Here is a 25,857-nt window from a genome sequence, read left to right as displayed (position 1 = left end):
TCCATTTTTGTTCCGCAGTAAAAGCCTCTCAGGTTTCAACTTCTGGCCTTTCTTTGCATTCATTCTATAACTTTTTTTTTTAATGATTCCACAATCGATAAGCCACTGGATTTGCCTGAGTCTGGACCCTCAACCTCTCTCAAACAGAAAAGAGTGGCCCAGGTGCCTGCCTTCAGGGGAGGGGGTTCCTAAAATAGGCTGAAACACAGAGTCACTTGCCTGCTCTCGGGGACCTGCCTTTGTCTTTTTTTTTAAGTTTTATTGAAGTATAGTTGATTTACAATGTTGTGTTAATTTCTGCTGTACAGCAAAATGAGTCACTTATACATATATATATCCTTTTTCATATTCTTTTCCATTATGGTGTATCACAGAATATTGAATATAGTTCCCTGTGCTTTACAGTAGGACCTTGTTGTTTATCCATCCTATATATACCAGTTTGCATCTGCTAATCCCAAACTCCCAATCCATCCCTCCCCCACTCCCCTCCCCCTTGGCAACCACAAGTCTGTTCTTTATGTCTGCGAGTCTGTTTGTGTCGTAGATAAGTTCATTTGTGTCATACTTTAGATCCCACTTGTAAGTGATACATGGTATTTGTCTTTCACTTTCTGACTTACTTTGCTCAGTATGATAATCTCTAGGTCCATCCATGGTGCTGCAAATGGCATTATTTCGTTCTTTTTAATGGCTGAGTAATATTCCATTGTATACCACATCTTCTTTATCCATTCATCTGTTGATGGACATTTAGGTTGTTTCCACGTCTTGACTATTGTAAATAGTGCTTCTATGAACGTAGGGGTGCATGTATCTTTTCAAATTATAGTTTTGTCTGGGTATATGACCAGGAGTGGAACTGCTGGGTCATATGGCAACTCTTTAATTTTTTGAGGAACTTCCATACTGTTTTCCATAGTGGCTACACCAATTTACATTCCCACCAACAGTGTAAGAGGGTTCCCTTTTCTCCACACCCTCTCCAACATTTATTATTTGTAGACTTTGTGTGTGTGTGTGTGTGTGTGTGTGTGTGTGTGTGTGTGTGTGTGTTACGCAGGCCTCTCACTGTTGTGGCCTCTCCCATTGCGGAGCACAGGCTCCGACGCACAGGCTCAGTGGCCATGGCTTACGGGCCCAGCTGCTCCGTGGCATGTGGGATCTCCCCGGACTGAGGCACAAACGCAGGCGGACTCTCAACCACTGCACCACCAGGGAAGCCCTATTTGTAGACTTTTTAATTATGGCCATTCTGACCAGTGTGGGGTGGTACCTCATTGTAGTTTTGATTTGCATTTCTGTAATAATTAGCAATGATGATCATCTTTTCATGTGCCTATTGGCCATCTTTGGAGAAATGTCTGTTTAGGTCTTCTGCCCATTTTTTGATTGGGTTGGTTTTTGTTGTTTTTGTTGCTATTGAATTGTATTAGCTGTTTGTATGTTTTGGAAATTAAGCCCTGTCAGTTGCATCATTTGCAAATATCTTCTCCAAGTCTGTATGTTGTCTTTTTGTTTTGTTATAGTTTCCTTTGCTATGCAAAAGCTTATAAGCTCAATGAGGTCACATTTGTTTATTTCTGCTTTTATTTCTATTGCCTTGGGAGACTGACCTAAGAAAACATTTGTACAATTTATGTCAGAGAGTGTTTTGCCTATGTTCTCTTCTAGGAGTTTTATGATGTCTTATATTTAAGTCTTTAAGCCATTTTGAGTTTATTTTTATGTATGGTGTGAGGGTGTGTTCTAATTTCATTGATTTACATGTGGCTATCCATTGTCCTCATTGTATATTCTTGCCTCCTTTGTCAAAGATTTATTGTCCATAGGTGTATGGGTTTATTTCTGGGCTCTGTATTCTACTCCATTGAGCCATATGTCTGTTTTTGTGCCAATACCACACTGTTTTGATTACTGTAACTTTGTAGTATTGTCTATAGTCTGGGAGGGTTAAGCCTCCTGCTTTGTTTTTTTCCTCAAGATTGCTTTGGCAATTCTGTGTCTTTTATGGTTGCATATAACTTTTAGAATTATTTGTTCTAGTTCTGTAAAAAGTGTAATGGGTATTTTGATAGGGGTCGCATTAAACCTGTAGACTGCTTGGGGTAGTATGGCCATTTTAACAATATTAATTCTTCCAATCCAAGAACATGGGATATCTTTCCATTTCTTTGAATCATCTTCAGTTTCCTTTATTAATGTTTTGTAGTTCTCAGCATATGTCTTTCACCTCCTAGTGAAGTTTATTCCTAAGTATTTTATTTTTTGATGCGATTTTAAAAGGGATTGTTAGTTTACATTCCCTTCCTGATATTTCATAGTTAGTGTAAAGAAATGCAACCAACTTCTGTATGTTAAACTTGTATCCTGCTACCTTGCTAAATTCATTTATCAGTTCTAGTAGTTTTTGTGTGGAGTCTTTAGGGCTTTCTGTATATAGAAAAATATGGAACACTTCACGAATTTACGTGTCCTCCTTGCAGAGAGGCTATGCTAATCCTCTCTGTATCATTCCAGTTTTAGTACGTGTGCTGCCTGAAGCAAGCACCTGCCTTTGTCTTTAGGGTAAAGTTTGAAGCCTTCCTGGCTGGGCCAGTCTGACCTTCAGGCTCCTGTCCCACTGCTACCCTTCAGCCGTGGTGCTCTGGAAAATCCAAATGGATTGCCTTAACCTGGAGATACACCCACCCTCCCATGTACAGTGTCTCCTCTTTACCTTTGTTCAGTCTGTCCTTTCCCTGGAATGCCCTTGCTCTCTATCCTCCTGGCCAAATTCTGCCTGTGCATCCATACAGGATCAGCTCAGTTGCCATCTCCTCATACTTGCTTTCTTCCTATGGGACACAACCTATCCATAGGACACTGAACACCCACTCTGGTGACACACTGTGGATGATTCTGTCCTACTAGACAGAAAACTGCTGGAGGGCAGGTCTTTCTGATTTGTCCCTTTTCCCCATCCTGCCAGCCTCCTAACCCCAGTCCACTCCCGGGCCTGCCCAGAGAATGATCAGTAAATCTCACTGAACAAATTCCCAGGTCCTTTAGAAGCGTCCCCTAAGTCATGAATGTGCCACATTTTGCTTGGACTCTAGTAACACCCCCCATCAGCCCCTGCAGGGCCCTCTGTCCCCCACAATCTGGTTCCCACTTGGGACATTATCACTGTCAATATAGTCAGCCTCTGGCTCTGCAGGCCACCGCCCTGGGCCCACACCTCCCAGCCACCACCCCAGAGGAGCTAGGTTCTGCAGTACACACACACACACACACACACACACACACACACCATATATCCAACCCCACAAAGTGGACCCAGCGTGTCCTTGCCATGCACGCCACGTGCAAAGCCACTGTAGTCAAATCCCCCCTTGAGGCTCTGTGACCAGGATCAGCCCAATGTCTGACATGCAGATGCTAAGCTTACCCCACAGCTGTCACACCACTGACACACTCACACCAAAGTCATACGCTGCATAGACCGTGCATGGGGCAGTGGGCTGGTGGGGGTTGGGGGTGGCCTATAAGCTACCATTCAAACCAAGACACTGGGACAGCAAAAGCCAAAATCCTATCCCTAGCCTGCTCTTCCACGCAGGCAAAACATTTGTACATCTGGTATACATAGGGCCCGTGTGTATTACTCACATGACATACATCAGGATTGGGTACCACTCCTTGCACACACACACACACACACACACACACACACACACACAGGCTCACCAAAAACAGCCTGCAGAACATCTGGAAGTAGGGAGGCGGCCCACCTGCACCCTTCCCATGCTCCAGTCTCATCTTGAGCTGCCGCCCCCTCCATGTTCTCCCCTCACACTCCTCTAAATGCTCGTCTGGGATTTCCCAGCACTTTAGAGCCACTGTTCTTCGGCACTTTTTAAAACCACTAGGGAAATCATGAAACCTAATGCAGCAGAGTGATTGAGGCCATATGCTGTCAGTGTTTGCCCAGAAAGTCCCGAAGCTTCCAGCCCAGGCTTTGCAGGGAAGCCTCGTTCTGTCTGCTAAGGGAGTAGGACCCAGAAGGCCTGCGAGAGATGTCCTGATCCTCCGTGGCCACAATCATCCCCACCTCCCTGGTACTCAGGAGCTGCCAGAGCACTTGACAGGGCTCAGTGCTGGGGGAGCAGAAGCGGGAGAGTGAAGCTGTCACAGGAAGCTCCCTTCTCTTAACTGAGAGCTGAGGCCGGCCTGTGTGTGCGCTGTTGCGAGCATCCCCAGGCATCATTAGCGCCAACAGCAGCAGTGTCACCATCACCATCACCATCAGTGTAACCAGCTTTCTCTCTTCCAGAGGATATACAGTATTTGATGGATGTTGGCACAATCCCCAGTCTAACACTCGCTCCCACTACCTGTTATTCCACATTAGCTTTATTCTTTCAAGCCTTAAAGGCCTTTGGACTTCAGGAGCCTCGTAACATAAGATACAAATGCCCCCTAAGAGTTCCCTCCAAAAGCCCCTGTTAGCCATTCCTGCCTCCACTGTCAGCATATATTTAACATCAAATGTGTAGAAAAGCACTGACTACAGGGCCTGGTATATATTAGGTGCTCAGGACATTGGGGTCCCTGTCACTGCTGCCCTGTCTGCAGTCAAGGCAGCCAGGTCTAGAGGAAAGAGTGGACTGTGGAGTCAGTTGGCCCCTTTCCCACAGTGTGACTCAGGGCAAGTTGACCCCTCCAGCCTCGCTTTGGCCTCTCTCCAGGATGGTTCTCTCTCTAGATAAGTCATTCCTTCCCTGCAGGGCTGTTACAAGAACAAAAGGAGACAAGGAACAAAAAGTGCTGGGCACAGGCTAGCACCAAGGGGGCAGTTAAAAATCTGAGTCTCCTTCCTCCTATCTCCAGCACTGGGGATGGGTCAGTCTGTCCTAAGCCAAGGGTCAGCCCTGTCTGTTGGGGTGAAGGGGCGTGGACAACAGTAAGGACCAGAGTCTTGCCCACACCTGCTCCCCCTTCTCCAGGGACTGCCCACTATGCATGTACCCAGCATGCAAGAACATTTCCAGGGAGTTTAGACTTGAGAGCCTCCTGATAAGATACAGATACCTCTCAAGAGTGTTCAATAAGCCCTTATTAGCCTGTGATGCCTCCTTGGAGCTCAGGAGAGGCTCTCAGGGGAGGGAACGGTTGGAGAAGAGAAAGGGGCTACAGATAGGACAAGGGCATCAACACAGAGGAGAAAAGAAACTTGGTTTTACCATCGAAGTCTCCAGAAGGACCCCAGCTTGGTTTACCAGCTTAGTTTACCAGCTAAGTGAACAAGGCCTGAACTTGATCCCAAATGTCCTTTTTTGGCCACATTCACTGTGTCTCAGGTCTTCCTGAAATGTCTTGGTATCTGTGTGGGAACTATTAGGAGGTGTCTGAGCTCCTCTAGCGAGACCTCTTGAGGGGTCGAATTTATATAGCATATTTGTGCAAATTAGGGAAAAACACTCCTTTCTCAAGACATTCTGCTGACATCTGCAAAAAATCTGATGGAATATATACACAAGCTGTAGTGACTACCATATGAGTGGCACCTCTAGAGTTGTACAGTGCACAGCCTCAGGTCACTGACAGCCTACTCATGTTGGACAGACTTAGGGTTTCCAGGCCTAACCTTCAGCCCTTCTCCACCTGTCCTCCAGGGGAGCCAGGCAGAATGAGTCAGCCGCACAGGCCCTGAGCATTACCCCCTTGGCACAGGGAAGCAGGGATGGGGATGGATGTGACAAGTGGCCTCCGTCCCTCTCTCCCTCTCATCTCTCTGGCCCTCTGTTCCTCATGCCTTATGCAGAGTTTCTCTTCCCCAACATGCATCCACTGTCAGTTGCTGCTTTATCAGTGACACACTAATTAGGTCCAGTGAGGTCTGCTCTGCATTGAAGAGGCCTCTGTGGCTGGCATGCAGTCCAAGCTGTTCTCTCTCTGCCTCGTGGACCGCGTGTCACTCTTTCTCCCTGGGAAATCACAAATGAGGCTCCCACTGCCTAAGCCCTCAGAGCTGGGAGTGGCGGTAACCAAGAAGGGTAGGCAGGGGGAATGTAGCAGCCCAGGGCTGGCTCCCTGCTTGGCAAAGAGCAGACGCTTGCTCTTTACAGGGGCTCTGTAAACAGTGAAGCACATTCCACATGTGTGCTTCTGGCATTGAAGTGCCATTGGGCACCTAAATCAGCTCGTGTTGGTGGCCCTGAAACTCTAGGCATAGCACGGGAGAAGAGGGGAAGAGGAGCCACCAGAGGACTGGGGAGGCCACTGCAGAACATCTGGAAGTAGGGAGAGGCCTAGCCTGAGCCCTTTCGTGCCACAGCCTCATCTTGTGCCTCACCCCGCTCCCGCCACTGGAGGGTAAACTCCATGAGAGTAGGGACAAGCTCTGTTCCGCTCACGGAGTATCCCCTGGCCTATCACAGTGTCAGACACATACTAGTGTTTCAAAAACATTCCCTGAATGACTGAATTAATTCGACCCATAGGCACTGAGCACTGACTGTGGTGGAGGCACCATGCTAGGGCCAGGGCCATAGGGCTGAGGAAAAGAGACCCAGTCCTTACCCTCATGGAACTTACAGTCTAGTGAATAAGAGCTGATTTTGTTTTAATTCATCACAATTGTGTAACGTGTCACAAAGGAACAGGGAACAGGGAAACCTGCTCTGGAAGTGGAAGGGCAGGGGAAAGTTAAAGAATATAGGAGCTGAAGGGGACCTTAGGTCACACCTAGTCTAGCGTGATGGTTAGTGAGGCCAGGGCCGGTCACGGCACCTGGCCTATGGTAGATGCTCAACAGGCGTTTGTGGACTGAATGGGTGAACGAATGAAGTCAGGTCACTGTGAGCCAGTACCTTTGCCTCACTTAAACCCATGTACTGTGACCCCAGGTCCAGGGCCCTTTCTTGCCTAAGCCATCCCTACTCCTCCAGCAAGAAGACATGGGGGCCAGGCCGACTTCCCTGGTTGTCTGTCCCAGAGTCCTTTCTGCTGAGTTCCCACGGGCCTGCTGAGCCTGCCCACTACCTCAGCCTGGATCTAAAGAACACAGTCCACTCCGTTTACACTGCCTTCTACCCACAGAACATATTTAAGGGGACCCTGAGACAAACTTGCACAATTGCCTACCCCTTTTGTGTGAGGGAGGGTCAACCACTTTCCATCCTCCTCCTCTTTCACTCCAAAAAATACTCATTAATCTCCTGCCCATTGCAAGGAAAATGGATGATCAACACAAGGAACCCAGCTGTTGATTAATTTTCCCAAACAGGGCCAAACTACAAAGCAGCATATTGCAGGGGAGAATATTCAGTAAACAACATTTGAAACAAATTTAATAGTACATATAACTCACTACCCACCGGGGTCTGGGCCTGTGTTGCCACATTGTACAAGAAGGCAGGTGGAGGGCTTCCCTGGTGGCGCAGTGGTTGAGAGTCCGCCTGCCGATACGGGGGACACGGGTTCGTGCCCCGGTCCGGGAAGATCCCACATGCCGCGGAGCGGCTGGGCCCGTGAGCCATGGCCGCTGAGCCTGCGTGTCCAGAGCCTGTGCTCCGCAATGGGAGAGGCCACAACAGTGAGAGGTCCGCGTACCGCAAAAAAAAAACAAAAAAGAAGGCAGGTGGAGGGGAGATTTGCATCTCTTTAGTGAGACCAGCTCCAGGGGTTCTGCCAGTAGCTCTTTCAAATCAAGTTCAAAATGTTAACAGCCTATGCTGCGTCTATAATTAGCAGGCCTTTGGATGGGAGGAGGAGTTCACATCCATCCTCTATTCACAGAATGGAGACACTGAGCAGGACTGGCAGGCTTCCCTCCGCAGAAGCTGGAACCTCCGGGACCTGCCCCTGTGGGAAGTGGAGGGCTCCCTTTCCTGGGCTGGAGGAGGGGGGCAGGCTATGCAAGTGTAATGGGGATAGATAGCAATATAAAAACACCCAGATATCAACTGCCAGGTGCTGAGAAAGGGCCAAAGTGTCTGGGCCTGGCCGGTGGCCCTTCCTCAAGGTCAGGGCCATGTCCTCTGGATGCTCTGCGCTTCGGTGGTGAGCGTGCTGTCGATGTGAGTGAGCAGGGGCTGCGTAGGCTATCCCAGAGTTCCACCACATCTGGGATCTTAGCATCCTCTGCTGAAATGGGAGCCAGAAGATTCGAGTTCCAAACCCATCTCTGCCTAGCATTGGCTGTGTGACCTTGGGCAAGTCACTTTCCCTCTCTTGGCCTCAGTTTCCTCACGTGTAAAACAAGGTAGCCGGACCAAGTGATTCCCAACATCCTTTCCAGCTCTGGCACAAGGAGCTGTCCCCCCACTGATAGGAACGGGTATGTGACCAGTCCCAGGCCGCACATTAGCAGAATAGGTGGCCACCCAGATGGTGTGACTTTTAGATTCCAGGAGGGCTCCCCACCCCAGCCCTGCATTCCCACCACTCCTCACTCCTTCAGGTTAAGACCCCTACTGCATGCAAGAAGATGCTCAGAGAGAGCTAAAAGGTCCTTAGACATGATCCAGCCAGTGGTTCCCAGCTAGACACGTGCAGAGGCTGCAGGAGGTTGCCAGGAGTGGTTTTGAACATTTCACAATGCCTACAGGCAGTCTCCCATTACCTGTGACAAAGCTCACTAAAACACCACGGTTTTTCTTCTGCTGTTAATTAGAATTAAATTAACTCTATGTGATCTCCCAGGTTAGCGTGAGCTAATCAGAAGCCCTGATTGGTTATAGGTGATATCATAGGAATTTCTAGGTCATGGTTGGTGGATAGGATGCTGCCACCTGCATCACATGGCATGTGGTCACTGGCCAAATTGCACCTGTTTAGACACCAGCACACAGTGACAGCGGTGTCTCTCAAACTGAGAGAGCTTTGTAGGGGGAGGATACCAACAAGGGCTCTTGGTGGTGAAAAGTTGGGGAGACTGATTGATTTCAACAGCCACATATAATTGATAAGGAAACCAAGGCCTGTATGTTACCTAGTATGAACATCAGTCAATCAGAAGAGAAAGCTGTTTTCCAGCAGCAAGGTGTGTAGGAATTCTGGATGGAGATCTTGGGGAACAGCTTCAATAAAGGGCCTTAATTGAGGGAGTGAGCAGAGGTGCTAGGCTATCTGAAACACGTGAGATGCCAAATACAGACTCCCCAACTTCCCTGGGTTCTCATCCTGTCCTTTTTTTTTTTTTTTTTTTTTTTTTTTTTTTTTTATGCGTTACGCGGGCCTCTCACTGCTGCAGCCTCTCCCGTTGCGGAGGACAGGCTCCGGACGCGCAGGCCCAGCGGCCATGGCCCACGGGCCCAGCCGCTCCGCGCGGCATGTGGGATCTTCCCAGACCGGGGCACGAACCCGCGTCCCCTGCATCGGCAGGCGGACTCCCAACCACTGCGCCACCAGGGAAGCCCTCATCCTGTCCTTTTTTCCAGAATCTGAAAAAATCAACAGACGTGGATTCAAGGCTGGTCTGGGCCAGGCACTGGACGGGGGGGAAGAGGGTAGATAAGTCCCAGTTCTGCCTCATGGGCTCACTCTGACTTTCAGTCTCCTTCTCATGAAGGCAATGAATTTGATCATCTCTGAGATCCTATTCAGCTTGGAGGGTCTTGTCTTCCAGAGTGGATGCACTCGAGGCCAACAGGGTAATTTTCTGGCTGTACTTCTGACCCTCAGCCTGGCCGGGCAGGGTTTGGGTAGGAGGTGGCAGGATGGGGCATGGAACCATATACCAGGATCTGGCCTGGCTTTCGCTTTGCACAAGAGCCCCCAGGGAGGCTCAGAGTTGGTGTGGTAGCATGGGACTCTTCCTTAGACCAGACAATATTCTGCTTCCTGTGTGTGATGGGAGCCACAGAACCCCCGGCCACCAGGGCCCCTCACTCATTTGTCCAAGAGTATTCATAGAATACTTCTGTTCTGTGCCAGGTACTGAGTTAGGGATACTGGGGTAACCAAGACAGATAAGGTCCCTGTTCTCATGAAGTTTCTAGTCTAACTTGGGGAGACAGACAGTAAATAAGTGGACAAATAAACACATCTAGATGCAAGCATGAGTGTCCCTGCGTGGCCATTGCCTTGGAGCGGGTCACAGGCTCCTGTGTGTCCCTGGAGCCCACTCCCAGGGCTGGCTCAGAGTTGGCCCCCACTCACAAACATTTGGTGAATTGCCTGGCATGAGAGAGAAAGCATACGGAAGGTGCCCAGTCCTTTTGGTCCTATCCATGGTAGAAGCCAGCATGTACACACAAGCATCTCATTTCAATTAAACAACATTTATCGAGGGCCCATCTATGCACCAGCAGGGTCCTAAGCCCTGAGAATCTAGACATGAATAAAATCAGATCCCTGGCTCCCTCAGCTGACAGCGCAGGGCGGAGGCAGGCATGTGAGCTAACCCGGAGCCCCACGGTGCTAGGATGGTGGTGGCTGTTGGTGCGCCCAGTTCCCACCAGGGCAGGACAGGTAGTCTGGGGAGGAAACACAGCAGGAGGGAAGGACAAGGACGAGGAAGGAGTCACAGATTTATACCCAAATCCACACAGATGGATAAACAGGTGCCCCCAGAGACACACACACACACACAGAGACACAGAGACTCACAGATGTGTACACTGACTGCCTAAGCAAGTGTAGACATAAATACCCCTGTAGGCTCAGATGCTACACAGGCCATCGTGATTAAGGCCCGTTCGTGGTGCACCAAACTGGGGAGATGTGTGGGTGAGAGAATGGCCACATGGGGGGCTTGGCACACGGGCACCCTGGGAATCGCCAGACCTTGGCCAGGGGACACCTTGAGGTGGGCGGAGCTGTAAGTCTAAACCTGAGAAGTTAGGCTGATTATTGTCTTGCTGTGCATGTCCATCACCAGAGACAGCCAATCAGCGACACACACAGACCCGCAGATCAGAGGCCAGAAGGTAGGGAATTTGACAGAAAGTTTCACTGTTAGTACTTGTGCTTACTGAGGGGTTTGAACCTGGTCGGGTCAGGACAGCGAGCTGGACGAGGGGGAGATGTACTGGGCCTTCAGGGCAGAACTGTATCCTGTAGAAGCTGCCCACTTCCCCATCTGGATTTTTTGCCATCAGGAGCTAACAAATGGAAAGTGTTTGGAACACACAGCTCTTGGCACATGGTAGCCCCTCAGTGAGTGGTCATCTTCCATCCCCCAAAACCATGGGAAAAGTCTGGCCTGTTCAGCTGTGACGAGGGGAACCAGGGAGACAGCCTGGAGGAGGTGGCAGGAGGGTGAACCTGGGGACGTGAGGTCACGTGCCCCATGTGAACGCCAGCCCTCCTCTCCTGCACAGGGCCCGGCCTTTGTTCATCAAGTGAGAGATGGATCCCTCCTCCAGAGATGCCTTCTGCTGAAACCTTTGAGGGTCTTGTGTATTCTTTTCGTAAGAGATACTATTTCTTTGTAGTAATAATAGCTCTTATAGTGCTTTGTACCTGCCAGGAACTGTTCTCTCTGCTTCATCTATAACTAATTTAATCCTCTGAACAGTCCTATGTAGTAGGGGCATTATTGTTCCCATATTACAGATGGAGGAACTGAGTCCCCAAGGGGTTTAGTAAATTGTGCAAGGTCATACGGTGAATAAGTAGTGGAGGCAGGATGGCACTAGACTCCATTCTCTAACCACTGGGCTCTGCCACCTTTCTGGAAAGATCTGGTCCTTTCTCCTTCGCCCTCACTGATACACCATGGGGCCCTGGATAAGTCCCTGCCCCTCTCTGTCTCTACTTCTTTCTCTGGGAAGCTAAAGTCCTGTCGCCTGGGGGCTTCCCAGGGCTGTTGTAAGGCCAAGCTGACTGTCCATATCCGTGCACAGGCTACACTGGGAGAAAATGGGCCCTGGTGCAGCCTTCTGGAGAGCAGATATCTCGAGGTGGGTGCTCTGCATCTTGCCCCCTAGAGCAGGGCAGGGTGGTCAGTCCTCTCTGAGCCCCACCAGCAGACCCACAGTTGGACTCACAGGCCCCTTGAGGCCTCCTAGGAGGACCGGGGTTGGAGACACTAATGAGGATGCCAGGAGAGAAAACCCTTCCTCTTAAAGTAAACTCACACAGAGAAAATCATAAACTGAGCATGCAATTTGCACCCCGGCCAAGGCCCTCAGAGCTTAAACATATTCTTTTGGGCTATTTATAGTCCTGGAGAAGTTAGAATTTTCTGGGTAATGGGAGCGCTAACAGATTCCAGCTGGTCAGGGTCTGCCAAGAACTGGCAGGGGAAAGAGTGGGAACCATGGAACCTTCTGGTACAGGACTCTGCAGTTCCCAGACCCTCCTCCCTGACCCAGCCTGTGCAGGTGGGACAGGAGACAAGGGCTAGAGAAGAGCCTCTTCACCAAGGGCCATAATAAGGTCTCTCTGTGACCTAAATGGGGGTGAGGCCAGTTGCCCGGGCTCCCCTGCTTCAAGGCTTTCATTTCACAGATGCTGGAAGTGAGGCTCAGAGAGGGGCAGTAATCTGTCCAGTGTCACACAGCTAGTGGGGCCCAGGCCCAGGTATCCTGCCCCATGCGTCAGCATTCCTGTAGTAAACCTCAGAGCAAGACATGAGAAGCTGGCTGGAGATGGTCCCTAGCAGGAGACAGTGGGAATTCAACATCCAGTGACCATATAGACAGTCCCAGCGTGGGTTCCTGGGTGGGGAAGGCACATCCTGGGTACTCTGAGAAGAGAGCCCCAACTTACTTCCCTGGCATTCAAGGCTACCAACACCTCTTTTAAATATCTCCCTTGCCCCTTCCTACACAAACACCCCCTCCTGCTACCCCTAGAACATTCCCAACTCTCATATTCCTCTGTACTTTTGTCCACACTCTTCCCACCTGGATAGCCTTTACCCCACTTTCTCTGATTAAATGCTCCCACCCCTGAAGGCCTCTCAAGTTCCCATTCCTGGTGGCTCTGTGACTTGTCCTCACTCTGAACTCCTTACTGGAGCTGATAGCCCACCCAAGGAGGCCTGGTATAGTGGATCCTGTAGGGTGTCACCCAGATTCACGGTTCAGGATGGATGGAGGCACCCCTTCCTTCTAGCTGCAGGAAACTTAGTGGCTCCCAGCTGAGTCCCTCTGCAGAAATTGCCTTCAGTCAAAGAGCATGGATTCCCCTGAAGTCATGACCCCTTCCCCAGGGCAGTGGATTGGTCCGGGGTATGGAAGCCCTCCCTCCCTGTCCTCTGGCAGGACAATTCTAAGGACCAACCCACTGCAGAGCTTCCTGGCAGATCAGCTGAGGACGTTGTCGCAACTGCATCTCAGTTCAGTTTCTCCCTCTGCCCGTCCTGCTTCCCTTACCCCTCGTAGTGGTTATTCTCAAAAGCTCACTAGTTTAAGGGCTTCCCTGGTGGTGCAGTGGTTGAGAATCTTCCTGCTAATGCAGGGGACACGGGTTCGAGCCCTGGTCTGGGGATATCCCACATGCCGCGGAGCAACTGGGCCCGTGAGCCACCACTACTGAGCCTGCGCGTCTGGAGCCTGTGCTCCGCAACAAGAGAGGCCGTGATAGTGAGAGGCCCGCGCACCGCGATGAAGAGTGGCCCCCGCTTGCCACAACTAGAGAAAGCCCTCGCACAGAAACGAAGACCCAACACAGCAAAAATTAATTAAAAATTTAAAAGCTCGCTAGTCTCCATCTCAGAGAATGCTTTCCAGGAAAGCTGGTGTATGACACCTGGTGACAGAATGGTTAAGCAGACAGCCTTGGTTCAAATAGAGATCAACCATGTTTAGCTCCATGACCTGGGCTGAATTCCATAACTTCTCTGACAATTGTTCTATCTGTTAAGTGGGAATAATGCTGAGGCATTAGTTCCTATCTGCTGAAGGTTTATAAGGATTAAATGAGATGATGTATGCATGGTACTGGATATTGAGAAAGGACTTAATGGGCATTAGCTATTATAATTTACATTTAACTTCTCTGAGGTTCGGGTAAACAGGGATAGGATATTATTGTCTGCGTCAGGGGGTTGCTGGTGAGAAATAAGATTGGTTGAGAGGCAGAGGGTTAAATTCCATGCTGCTGTGACCTAATACAGATTCAGGGGTCAAGTTTCCTGAGGGCTTTGCCCATCCTAGAGCTGTGGTCTGGAGGCCTGACCCCTCCCCCAAATAGTGAGGATCACTGTATTGCTTTCCTATCACTGCTGTAACAAATTAGCACATAAGTGGCTTCAAACAAAACAAATGTACTGTCTTACATTTCTGTGGGTCAGAAGTCTGGTATGGGTCTCACAGGACTAAAGTCAAGGTGTCAGCAGGCTGTGTTCCTTTCTGGAGGTTCTAGGGGTGAATCTGTTTTCTGCTCATTTGGATTGTTGGCAGAATTCAGTTCCTAGGGTTGTGGGACTGAGGTCCCCGTTTTCTTGCTGGCTGTAAAATGAGGCCTCTGGCTTCTAGAGGCCACTGCATTATTTGGCTTGTGGCCCCCTTCCTCCATCTTCAAAGTCAGTGCAGGCAGATGGAGGACTTCTCGAGGCTACCTCTTTGGTCATCTTCTATTCATAAGGACACTTGTGATTTGGGCCCACCTGGCTAATCCAAGACACTTCCTCTGCCTTAAGGTCCTTAGTCACGCCTGCAAAGTCCTTTTTGCCACGTAAGGTAACATATTCACAGGTTCCAGTGATTAGAACATGGTGGGGGGGGGGCGGGGGGGGGCATTATTCTACCTGCCACAACCACCCAGCATGGGGCAACCTCTGACCCAAAATTCCCCTCCTCCTTTTCTAGGGGGAGGTCTGTGCAGTTCCCTGTGCAGCAGGGACCTACGGCCCCAACTGCTCATCCGTCTGTAGCTGTAACAGCGGTGGCACCTGCTCCCCAGTAGATGGCTCCTGCACCTGCAAGGAGGGTAATGTGCCTTCTTTCCCAATCCCATCCCCTCAGATGTGCACAGTGCCCAGGTGGGCTGCCAGCTGAGGGGTCTGGGCTGCCCCTGCCCCACCCACCCACATGCAGGGTCGGGGAGCCTATATGTCAGGTTCCAGCCAAGGAGACCCACGCCAGGGACTTCAACAGCAGGAATGTAATAAAGGGGATTTGTTGCCACAGTGTTAGAAGAGCTGAAAGGACTTACAAGGGAACATGAGCAACCCAGAAAGTAGTAGCTTCTCCCACAGTTGCTACCACTTCCAGGGTGAAAGGGACAAAGGGAGGAAGTGGAGTTCCCAGAGCCTGGGAGTGAGGGCCATCTGGTGGGAGCTGGGATGTGGGCAGAGGGGCTGCAAGATGGTGCTGGAGCACTGAGACACAGCCACCACCAGAGGCCCTGCTCATAGCAGAGAAGGAAGAGGAGATACCTGGCATCTCTCCTGCTCCCGCCCTCCCATCACCGGCCAGGTCTCCCACTGGCAAGCCCATCTGGGAGCAGCTGCAGGAGTCAGCCCCCTGGGATACAGAACAGAGCAGGAGAAGGGGAGAAATGGATCTGAGGGCAGACAAGCCAGTAACCAGCCTCAGAATGGGAAATCAGCCTATCACCAAAACACAGGGCCCTGAGATAAGTTTCCTGAGTATACCCTCGGCACAGATAGCCCTCTCCGCCTCCACTGGTTCCCTGTCCCAGGTGGGATCACCCACCTATGGCAGAAACAGTGAGAACCGGGAGGCAGGAGACCCAGGTTCTAGCCCCCGCTCTCTCAACAGCCTTGCTGTGTTTCTGAGTGGACTCCGAATGTGGAATGTGTGTTCTAACCTAGCAATCAGAGAAGGGGTGGTTTGGGTATGATGCCTTGTACAGAGCTGGGGGGAGTGGGCAGAAAGCCATGCTGGGCCTAGATGGAGAGGTGACAGCCTCGTTCCCTCCCCTCAGGGTGGCAGGGCCTCGACTGCACCCTGCCGTGTCCCAGTGGGACGTGGGGCCTGAACTGCAACGAGAGCTGCACCTGTGCCAATGGGGCGGCCTGCAGCCCCACCGATGGTTCCTGCTTCTGCACCCCTGGCTGGCTGGGGGACAACTGCGAACTGCCCTGCCCGGTGAGTGTGGGGCGGGGAAGGACAGGGTGGGCCCATCAGCCCCCCATGCCCTTTCCCTGTAGTTTTTTTTGTCCACAGAGGTGCACAGAGAAGAGCACTGGACCAGGTGGTGGGACACTTGGATTCAGGTCTCAGCCCTAGCTCTAACCTCTCTGTCCTACTTCTGGCCTCAGCCCTCTCATCTATAAAATGACAGATACTTAGCAGATACGGTGATGTGGCCTCACTTTCCCCTGGGTGCTCTTGGGAAACATTATTGACTCTGGCACATTTACCTGAGCCCAGATGCAGCTTCAGAATCCTTCTTGACACAGTGCTACAGGACAGCTCTTACTAATCCATCAGAGTTGCCATTCCTTGATAATAACGTCTAAGCTTCTTTCTGGTTCCAACAGTCTATACTTTTATGATCAAGATTGGGAGGACTAAACCAAGCATTATCCAGTAATAACCCACCTAGACTTAATCCCTGGATCTTAGTCTAAGATACAAGTTAAGTTAAACCAACTGATAGGATATTGTTGAATGAATCCTACAATCCTGGGTTCCAGTCCTGCCTTTGCCTCATCCTAGCCGTGTTACCTGGAGCATGTTACTTCACCTCATCTTTAAATTTTGAATATAATGGAACCATCTCACAGAGTCGTTGTGAAGATTAAGAGAAATGAATTATATGAGACTCTTGATACCTGATGAGCACACAACAAATGTTGACCGCCACCTTCTTACCCACAAAGAAAAAATCATAGTCATTCCTCACATGTGATCAATGTTTCAAAATTTGCAAGGTGCATTTTCATTTACAATTTTAATTAATGATCATTACAGCTCTCTGAGCTTGACCATCGAGAGGTGGGGCAGGAGCAACACCTCCCTCCTTCCAAACTGCATACTCCTCGTAATGCAGCCAAAGAATTACTTGGAGTAGCTTCACTGGATCCCCAGTTATAAAAAGTGCCTCCACAGTGCTCCAGCCCCAGTTTCTCTTCATCCTTGTTGGGCAGTGGCTCAGTTTTGTCATCAACATCCAAAAGAAGTGTGAGAACCTCTGAGGGTCTAGGTCTCGTCATTTCTCTCTCCCCCTTCTCTCCACAGGATGGCACATTTGGGCTGAACTGCAGTGAGCGTTGTGACTGCAGCCACGCCGATGGCTGCGATCCCGTCACAGGCCACTGCTGCTGCCTAGCCGGATGGACAGGTAACCCCCTCTGCCATGCCACCATCCTGGCCCTGTGAAACTGAGCTCTTGGTATTCTCCTGCTTCTCTTGACTGTTCCTTCGTTTCTTCCTTCACCTTTTCTTCTTCTTGCTTCCTACATATGCACCTTTTCTTTATATCCTTTGGGCTTCAGTTCTCCATTTCATTCCCTTTGAGTAAACAAATATTAATTGAACACCTAGTATGTGCAGGCTCTGTTCTAAGGGCTAGGGACAGACCAGTTTTAAAAAAATGCAGACAGAGGTGTGGGTGCTCAACCTGTGTTTGCAGAGGATATGGTGGAGAGGCGGACAGGGAACTTTCTCCTTAGCCCAGGCTCAGACTCCTGGCCCCTACATGTGTCCTGGCAGCTCACCTCCTAAGTAGATGGCACATCCATCCATTTCTCACCAGCCACTGCCACCACCCTCGTCCACTGAGCACCATCTCTCAGCAGGCACTGCCTCGGCCTCCCGTTTTTCCGTGGGCCTCCCCTCTTGCACAGCTGCATCCACTCTGCACGTGGTGGCCAGATCCGTTCACATCAGTTCCTGCTCAGGATGCCTCCATGGCTTCCCAAGACACTGGTCCAAAATCCTTACAGTGACCTGGGGTCCACATGGCCCTGTAAGGCCCTGCCCAACTTCTCCACCTCTCTTTTGCGCCCTCCCATCACTCACTTCACTCCACCACCTGGGCCAACCACCCTCCCTGACTCCAGGCCTCAAATGTGCATTCCCTCTGCCTAGATCACTCTTTCCCCCTTCTCTTCACCTAATAACACCTTCTCATCCATCATATTTCGACGTAAAGATGACTTCCTCTGGGAAGGCTCTCTCCCCCTGATACTACCACCTCCCCAACCTGGCCAAGACTATGAAAGAGCCCCTTTAATTAATTCTCACAGCATTTTGCTGTACTTACTTCAATTGTCACTGAACTCTGATTTGAGTAACGATTTGTTTATTATCTGCCTCCCACCTTGACCATCAGAGGCAGGGACCACATCTGCCTTGTTCACCACTGTATCCACTGCCTGCCACACACTGAGAAATGGTTAAGAACACAGAGCTGGCACCAGACCTCCTTGGGCAAGTCCTTTATCCTCTCAGGGCCTGAATCCTCCATCCATAAAATGCAGATAATTATAATCCTTATAACTACAAGATCATTTTGAAGTTTAGATGAGTTAATACCTGTAAGCACTAACAGTGCCTGGCACGTAATAGGTGCTCAGTAAGTGTAAGCCACAAATACAGTGTTAATGTTATGTGAATGAACCCACTGGCCATTCCCAAAGTGGTGGACAGCAAGGAGAAAGAAATACAGGCATTGCTGACAGTGTAGGTCCTCACATGAATAATTCACACCAGGCTGCTGGGCAACCTCTGTTCTCCGCAACCAGAAAGTTTCTGAGCAGCTGAGGGCTGGGGACATTGCTTCCTCTGTAGCATCTCCGACCTGACTCCCTTGCCCTGCCGCTTAGTACAGAGCTAGGCTCCACACTGGTTACTGGCACCCTAGACTCTTAGCTGGAGCCAAATGGAAATCCATTTTAATTTTTCATTGCCTTAATTTCGAGTGAACCGATAAGATTTCAATGACATCTGGTGCTTAAAAATTATGTCTTTGATGGACAACCTTTCAGCAAGGTCTCTGCTGTTCTAAAACTAATTTCCCCAAGCGTGGTCCTGAAGTCGTTTCAAAGGAGCAATTGATGTCCTGAGATTTGTCAAGCAGAAGGAAACCAAGGAAAGACAGTGAGGGCGCAGGGTAAAGGCCCCAGCCCCCTGCTCGGCAAGCCCTCCCCACCCACTGCTGACTACTGAGCCCCTGGCATGTTGCTTGTGCCTAGGCTGAACACTTGTTTCTCTTTGCTCTAAGCACGTACATGTCTTCTCCCCTTGCCCCCCTTAGCCACACACTTCTTGACTGGCATGATATCTAATTCACCTTGCCCTGCACATAGTAGGTGCTTACTCAGTGTTTATTGAAATAAATTGAAAGAAGCTGGCCTATAACCATGTATGGCCTTTCCCCTTGAAGTGAAGGAGACCTTGACGATGTTCCGCTCCAACCTCCTATGCTACAGATGAGGAAAGGGAGCTGCCCAAGGTCTCAGGACATTAGTGCCAACAGGATGGGAGACACTGGATTGCATTGTAAAGGGGAACCATTGATTCATTCAGCTAGCATTTATTGACTCGAGCCATCACCGAGTCTTTATTTGGCAGCTACCATGTGCCCGGCACTGTGCTAGGCCCAGCAGTAAATGGCAAAATTCAACAGCAATAGCCCCTGGGCACCTACTGTGTGCCACACACTGTCCTGGGTACTAGAGATGCAAAAATGACCAGGATCATTTCCCTGCCCATTAGGAGCACCTGGATAAAGAGAGAAGTGTCAAGAAGCCATAGTCCCTGTCTTCACAGGACACATATATATGAAATATTCAAATGATAGGGACAAAGTTGTATGCCACTATCAAATAGATGCTTGAATCCCTAGGCAGACATTCAGGAAGACTTCCTGGAGAGGGAAGACCCCAAAACCCAAAACAGTCCCTGAAGGATGTGGGCTGCTGAATTGCTGCTAGCCTTGTGACATGAACTAGAGGTCACAATATATAGATTCTTAGCCTAGCTTTACCCACCAGTGTGGATGTGTAGGGGGCCCTGAAAGATAAAGCAAAGAGATTCCCTAAGGGTAAGAATGGGAAGGACCCCTAAGGGGGATTATTATCCCCATTCAACAATAGGGAAAACAGGGCCTAGAGAAGGCAACTAACTGATGATGCCACTCCTCTTCAGAAGCTGTAGTTTGACCTCCCTTTAGGCCAAGGTCAAGCCCTTTGACTGCACTGGTGCAACTGGCTTTTCCACACAAGGGGAAACCCTGGACCCTTCTCTCCACTTAGATGCCAAGGAGCTTTTAGGACATATAACAGCCTCAAACAGGAGCCCCACACCCACAGAACCAGGCCTAGACTAGAATAATTGGCAGATCCTAGAACCCAGTGGGCCCTTGCAGCCATCTGCAATCTGAGCATAATCACCTTACACCTGTGGTTCTTAATCTCCAAAAAAGAGGACACCTGTTTTGTTTTGTTTTGTTTTTTTGCAGTACGCAGGCCTCTCACTGTCGTGGCCTCTCCCGTTGCGGAGCACAGGCTCCAGACGCGCAGGCTCAGCGGCTCACGGGCCCAGCCGCTCTGCGGCATGTGGGATCTTCCCGGACTGGGGCACGAACCCATGTCCCGTGCGTCGGCAGGCGGACTCTCAACCACTGCGCCACCAGGGAAGCGCGAGGACACCTTTTTGACATGAAAACATTTGGAGGATCCCACACACGAGAGTAGCTGTACTTTTAACATCCACTGATTTGGGGGAAAACATGATAGCAACAAGCTGCCATGAATTCTGGGGTGTTTTGCATGCATTGTGTTTTATTAATCACAGTAATATCTGCATACAGTTTTAGGGAAAAGCCTACAACTATGGGAAGGAGGCTTGGGCAGCCTAGCCAAGCGTGCTTGCTGCACAGGAGGGATTGGAGGCCCCCGTCAGACAGTGGAGCTCCTCCATACTCCAGCGCACCTCCCAAGAGCAGCAGGGTCCCTCGGCCTGCAGTCTGAACAGGTTGTTTTCAACAACCACAGGCCAGAGAATTCCTTGGGGCAGATCACGGCTTTTGGTTTTAAACAGCTTTGTGGTTTCCCTCGCCCCAGGCTCCCCTTCGGTCCATCCGTGTTGCTTGTCCGGGCTTCACCTCTTGTGCACCTGAAACTCCACTGGGAGAGACCTCCATTGAGGAGGAAATGTGACCACCAGATTCTCACTGGGGAAAGACTGTATTCCCAGGAAGAAGCTCCCCGCACCCCATTCCCTCCATTCAGAGGCCTATTTCCTGCAGAGTGGCATCTGAAGCCTCCACCCTGCTGCAGAATTGAGCTGTCACAGGGAGGGAGGCCCAGGGAGGAAGCACGGGCTAGACTGAGGTGCTGGAGGAGAGTGAAGCCTGTTGCATCCCCTCCCTCTCCACTCTCTCCCCTGTTCTGCCCCCTGGCCTTTCCCCACCCACCCAGGTAAGCTTGTATAATTCCAGCCTGCCTCTAAACTGGTCCCACCGCTCTCCTGCTGCTGCTAGGACCGGCTCTGTTCACTAAGCCTGAATGTCTTCCTCCCTCTTTCTTTTTCTTTCTCACGATCCCTTTCCTTATAACAAGGCAGACGTGCTTTTTAAACTAATTCTGCTCCTCTCTGAGCCTCTGATATTCACCTTCCAAAGCCAAATTGGTCTCCTGGGTCCCCACGGTCCATTCACCTTACGCATGGTGGACTAGAAGCCTTTCTGCCTGGGAGGAAACCCCACGCCAGAGCTGGGCATCCAGCCTCAGGCCTTTAAAAATTCTTCTCAGCCTTCAGGCTGTAATCACCCCAACACATATTTCCTTTCTCTCAGCTCAAAAAGACCATGTAGACCTTGCTCCTCTTTCTTTTTGACAGATTCCATCCCTTCCCGCATAGGCCACTGTATGTCAAACTGAAGGTCATTAAATCAATTTTTTGGGTCACAACTAGCTTTTTTTTTCCTTAAGGACATAGAATACATCATAGTGCAGAGAAAACATCAGATTGCATCACAGTGACAGTAAATGTCATTTGCAAAATGTTGGTTTCTGTTATACATGTGTGTGCACATTTGATATAAAATACATATTGCACTGAGGACTGTGGTCAAAAGAATCTGAAAAGACCCCACCCACTCTCTAAGCCACTGCCCAGGGGCTGGTTGGCTAGGGCCCAGCAAGGATCGGTGGCTCCTGGGCTAACGTGGGTGGGCAGGTAACTCACCCCCAGCTCATGTAGCGCCTATAATGGCACTCACTTGCTGCACTAACCTTGGATTCCAGCTAAGATGTCAAAGACAAAGGAAGCCCTTCATGATCTGATCCCTTCTGATTCCCACAATCTCATCTCTTGCCGTATCCCATCTTGTACTTTATGGTTCAACCACACTATGCTGTTTTATCTTTCAAGGCGTGATTCTCTCTCCTGCCTCCTGCTCTTTGCACATAGGGTTTCCTTTATCTGGTCAATTCCTCCTTGGTCTTTAGGACTCAGTTCAGGCATTGCCTCTTCCTGGAAGCCCTCCCTGACCAGCCAAGCTTCTCTGTTTTTCTCCTCCATATTCCCAGATGTACTGTGTTTGCCTCCTCTTCTTACTGCATAGTACCCCCCCCCCATTCTTCCTTTCACCCTCGCCCCTTACCACTGACCTGAGTCTGCCTCTGGCCCACAGGCATCCACTGTGACAGCACGTGTCCGCCCGGTCGCTGGGGCCCCAACTGCTCCGTGTCCTGCAGCTGCGAGAACGGCGGTTCCTGCTCCCCAGAGGATGGGAGCTGCGAGTGTGCCCCGGGCTTCCGAGGACCCTTATGCCAGAGAAGTAAGGCTGAGACCCTACCCCTCAGACCTCGGGCAGCTCATCCTCCCCAGCCTTCCCAGCTGGAACTAGGACTGGCCTGAGAGAGGCTGGGCTTACACAGTCAGTCCCCATCAAGTCCCTCCCTCTAATCCCCTTTCTCCTGGCCCTGACTTTTCTGTCCCCAAGTTCAGGGCCTAGCCTGGCTCTCCAGTAGAAACAGGACCAGACCACAACTCCTCTCTGTAGAAAGGGATGGGCCCTCCCAGGTGTGGGGCAGACGCGACTCTCCCCACGCTTCTGAGAAGCCTCTCTTCATCGCTGTGTGGGACTGGACAAGTGGCCAGGCTGGCTGGGGCCCCTTGGGCTGCTGACCACCCTCTCCCCTTCACCCCCAGTCTGCGCCCCTGGGTTCTATGGCCACAGCTGCGCCCAGCCGTGCCCCCTCTGCGTGCACAGCAGCGGGCCCTGCCATCACGCCAGCGGCATCTGTGAGTGCCTCCCCGGATTCTCCGGAACCCTCTGCAACCAAGGTACTGTTTCCAGGGGGAAGGTGTGTGGACCAGCGAGACGAGGAGTCCCAGGAGGGAAGTAGCAGGGAAGGAAGGTTCAGGATTCTCATCATGCTCTGTGGAGGCAGCTCCTTGGCTCTTCAGGGCTTAGACCTACCTTAATAAGAACTGGACACACCACGGGGTGTGAGACAAAGCCATCATGCAGTTGAAGGAACAGGCTCAGAGAGGTTAAATGACTTCTCCATGGTCTCACAGCTAGAAGCGGCAGAGCTGAGAAACAAATTCTGACTCCAAAGCCCAGTCTAAGCGGATAAAAATTGAAACAAGCGTAGATGAGGTCCACATATGAAGTGACCCCAAATGGCTTGTGCTGAGTGCCAAGTGGGAAAGGCAGAGAACACTCTGGGAGCTCAGAGGAGACAGTTCTGGCTTCGCTGGAGATGGCAACTTCCCAGCCCTTCTCCCCTCACACTCAGGCCAACGCTAATCCCTCACCACACGCTTTCCTGTCTCAGCTGCAGACTCCAGCCAACTCTTCCACTCAACGGGAGCTGAAAAGGGAGATAAAGCTTACTGAATTGGTGTGCTGCTAAACTGGCTCTCTGGGGTGGGGAAAGCCCTAATCTGTATCATTTGCAGATTTCCATGCTGTAGATATTCCCACCATGGCTGATTCTAAGGTACCGGTTTAACACCGGTCGTGAAATTCCTGAATATTTAATAGCCAGTGTGAAGGTAGAAGCTGGCTCCCTTGCACACCATTGCTTACTGCCTTGGCTTAGTTAGGCCAAGGCAGGGTGGATTTGGAGGATGGCTCCGTGCCATGTAGGACTTCAGCTGGGCCTTAGCCTAAAAGGCAGAGATGGAAGAAAGGCATTGTGGGTAGAGGAACCAATCTGGGCAAAGCACAGAGGCGTGCATATGCGACTATCCAGCCATAGGGAATGGCAGGAGGATGCAGGGGCTGTGGATGGCAAAGGGGACTGAGAAGGTAGTCTGGGGACTCCTGGAAAGTTTTGAAGACAAGGTTGCAGAATTTGTACTTTAACCTGTAAGGAGTGAAAGGATCTTAGTCTAAGGTAAACTTAGAGCTAAAAGCAACTTCAAGGTCATCTGTGAGAGTCTCATCTGGCCTCTGCTTAAATACTTCCTTTGAGAGCTCACTGCCTCCCAGGGGACTGGATTCTTTTGATGAATAATGACCACTGAGCTCGGCTATTTTTCTAAGTGTGTGGGCCATTAATATGTATGAGTGGAAAGTTAACTCCATGATGCTTTGAGGTCATGAGAAGTTTGGACCCCAGGGAAACATACGTGACAGTTTCATTTGCTTGCAGTCCTCCTAGGACAGTTTAATCATAACCTGACGTGTCGAGGTTTACTTATTAAACAATCGGAGACCCAGCTGTCAATACAGATAGGCCGGGTCTAAATTAGGACCTAAGCAGCCCGAGGAGTAACTCTCACATCCTGCAATGTCTGATTTATCGCCCGCTGGCCTAATGAGTACTTTCCACACGTAGATCTAACAGAGTTTGCTATTAATGGCAACTGCCCTGGTTAAGTCTCAAACCTTGTAAAAAATTGAACTGACGCTTTCTAATGACTGGCTTTCCAGCGAGTTACAAATTACAGACACTGCTTATGCAGAATCATTAAACATAGATTAAATACAACCAGATGTTTTCTTTTCACCAGTCCCCCTTCTCTCCACCACCCCTCTCTTTGCCTCACTCTTGATTCAGCTAAGTTAACCAATTAATGTATTAGACTGATCACATTAACAGCTCTGTGGGTGAATCTGTCAGCCTTGCATATGTGAGAAAGACTTCAAGACTGTCTTGTTAGAGAAGCTCAGAGTTGGTTTTAGGATGGGTGTCAGTGGAGCATCTCTGGCACCCGGCTCCCCACAGAGGGCCAGGACTAGGGGATGGGTTCCCCACATCATGTACCTCCCAGAGGCAGGGAAGAGCATGCTGGGTGACCTGCTTTCCAGGAAGCCAAAGCTGGAGGCTGAGCTGCAAACAGGTGAGATGCGTGTCATCCTCCTGGCAGTGGACCTGCTCTGGAAGGAGCTAAGGTTTTTGCTAGGGAAGGGCACAGGGCCCAAATTGGCCATCGTGCCCATAACCGTTAACTATAGCCCAAGGCCAGTGGGTGAGGGTTATCAGTCCCATTTCAAAGATGAGGAAACAGAGACTGAGAGGGGTGATGTGGTTTGCTTGGAGGTACTTAGCCAGTGAGTGGCAGAGCTTCCTGGCTGTGTGACCTTCGGCAAGTTACTTAACCCCTCAGTCCGTTTCCTCATCTGTAGTTAGTAATAATGAAAATACGTAATAATGAGAGTATTACAAGGTTAATTGAACTAATATTTGTGAAGCATTCTGAACAGTGGTACATAAAAGTGCCATAGAAGTGTTTGTTGAATACATAAATAAAACTAGTACCCAAACCCAAGGCTTTGGGCTAGAGAGCCTGGTATTGTTTGTCTCAATTGCTAATCGTGTCCAGGTGAGGCACAGAGTGGCCACAGATCCAGGTGCCCACCATCCAGTTGGGGAAGGGCTGACAATATGAGGCAGTGTGGCCTGAGGGAGGGGTGCCAGCCCAAATTTCAAGAGACGTGGGCCTGGGGAAGTTGCTTTTCTTTAAGAATCAACCCCTTCCCCTGATGCTCAGTGTGGTTCAGCCAAATGAGGGCCTCAGGGGTTCAAGGACTTCCTCCCCC

General features: G+C 50.3%; 1 protein-coding gene and 1 non-coding gene across 3 annotated transcripts in view; one reads left to right on the top strand and one right to left on the bottom strand.

Moving 5' to 3' along the window:
- MEGF11 (multiple EGF like domains 11) overlaps positions 1-25,857 on the top strand; it is a 234,380-nt gene that overhangs the window by 186,855 nt on the left and 21,668 nt on the right. For both annotated transcript variants that reach the window (XM_065870890.1, XM_065870889.1), the window contains exons 10-14: positions 14,748-14,868; positions 15,829-15,992; positions 17,088-17,190; positions 22,492-22,638; positions 23,013-23,147. In XM_065870890.1, coding sequence (XP_065726962.1) covers positions 14,748-14,868; positions 15,829-15,992; positions 17,088-17,190; positions 22,492-22,638; positions 23,013-23,147 — 670 coding nt within the window. The remainder of the gene's footprint in view (positions 1-14,747; positions 14,869-15,828; positions 15,993-17,087; positions 17,191-22,491; positions 22,639-23,012; positions 23,148-25,857) is intronic.
- On the bottom strand, positions 2,444-2,551 carry LOC136119488 (U6 spliceosomal RNA). Its single transcript, XR_010655488.1, has one exon. It is a non-coding gene; the product is annotated as a U6 spliceosomal RNA (small nuclear RNA).

This window comes from Phocoena phocoena, chromosome 2 (genome assembly GCF_963924675.1).
Source record: "Phocoena phocoena chromosome 2, mPhoPho1.1, whole genome shotgun sequence".
In the NCBI taxonomy this organism is placed as follows: Eukaryota; Metazoa; Chordata; class Mammalia; order Artiodactyla; family Phocoenidae; genus Phocoena; species Phocoena phocoena.
This window is presented reverse-complemented; position numbering and strand designations above follow the sequence as displayed.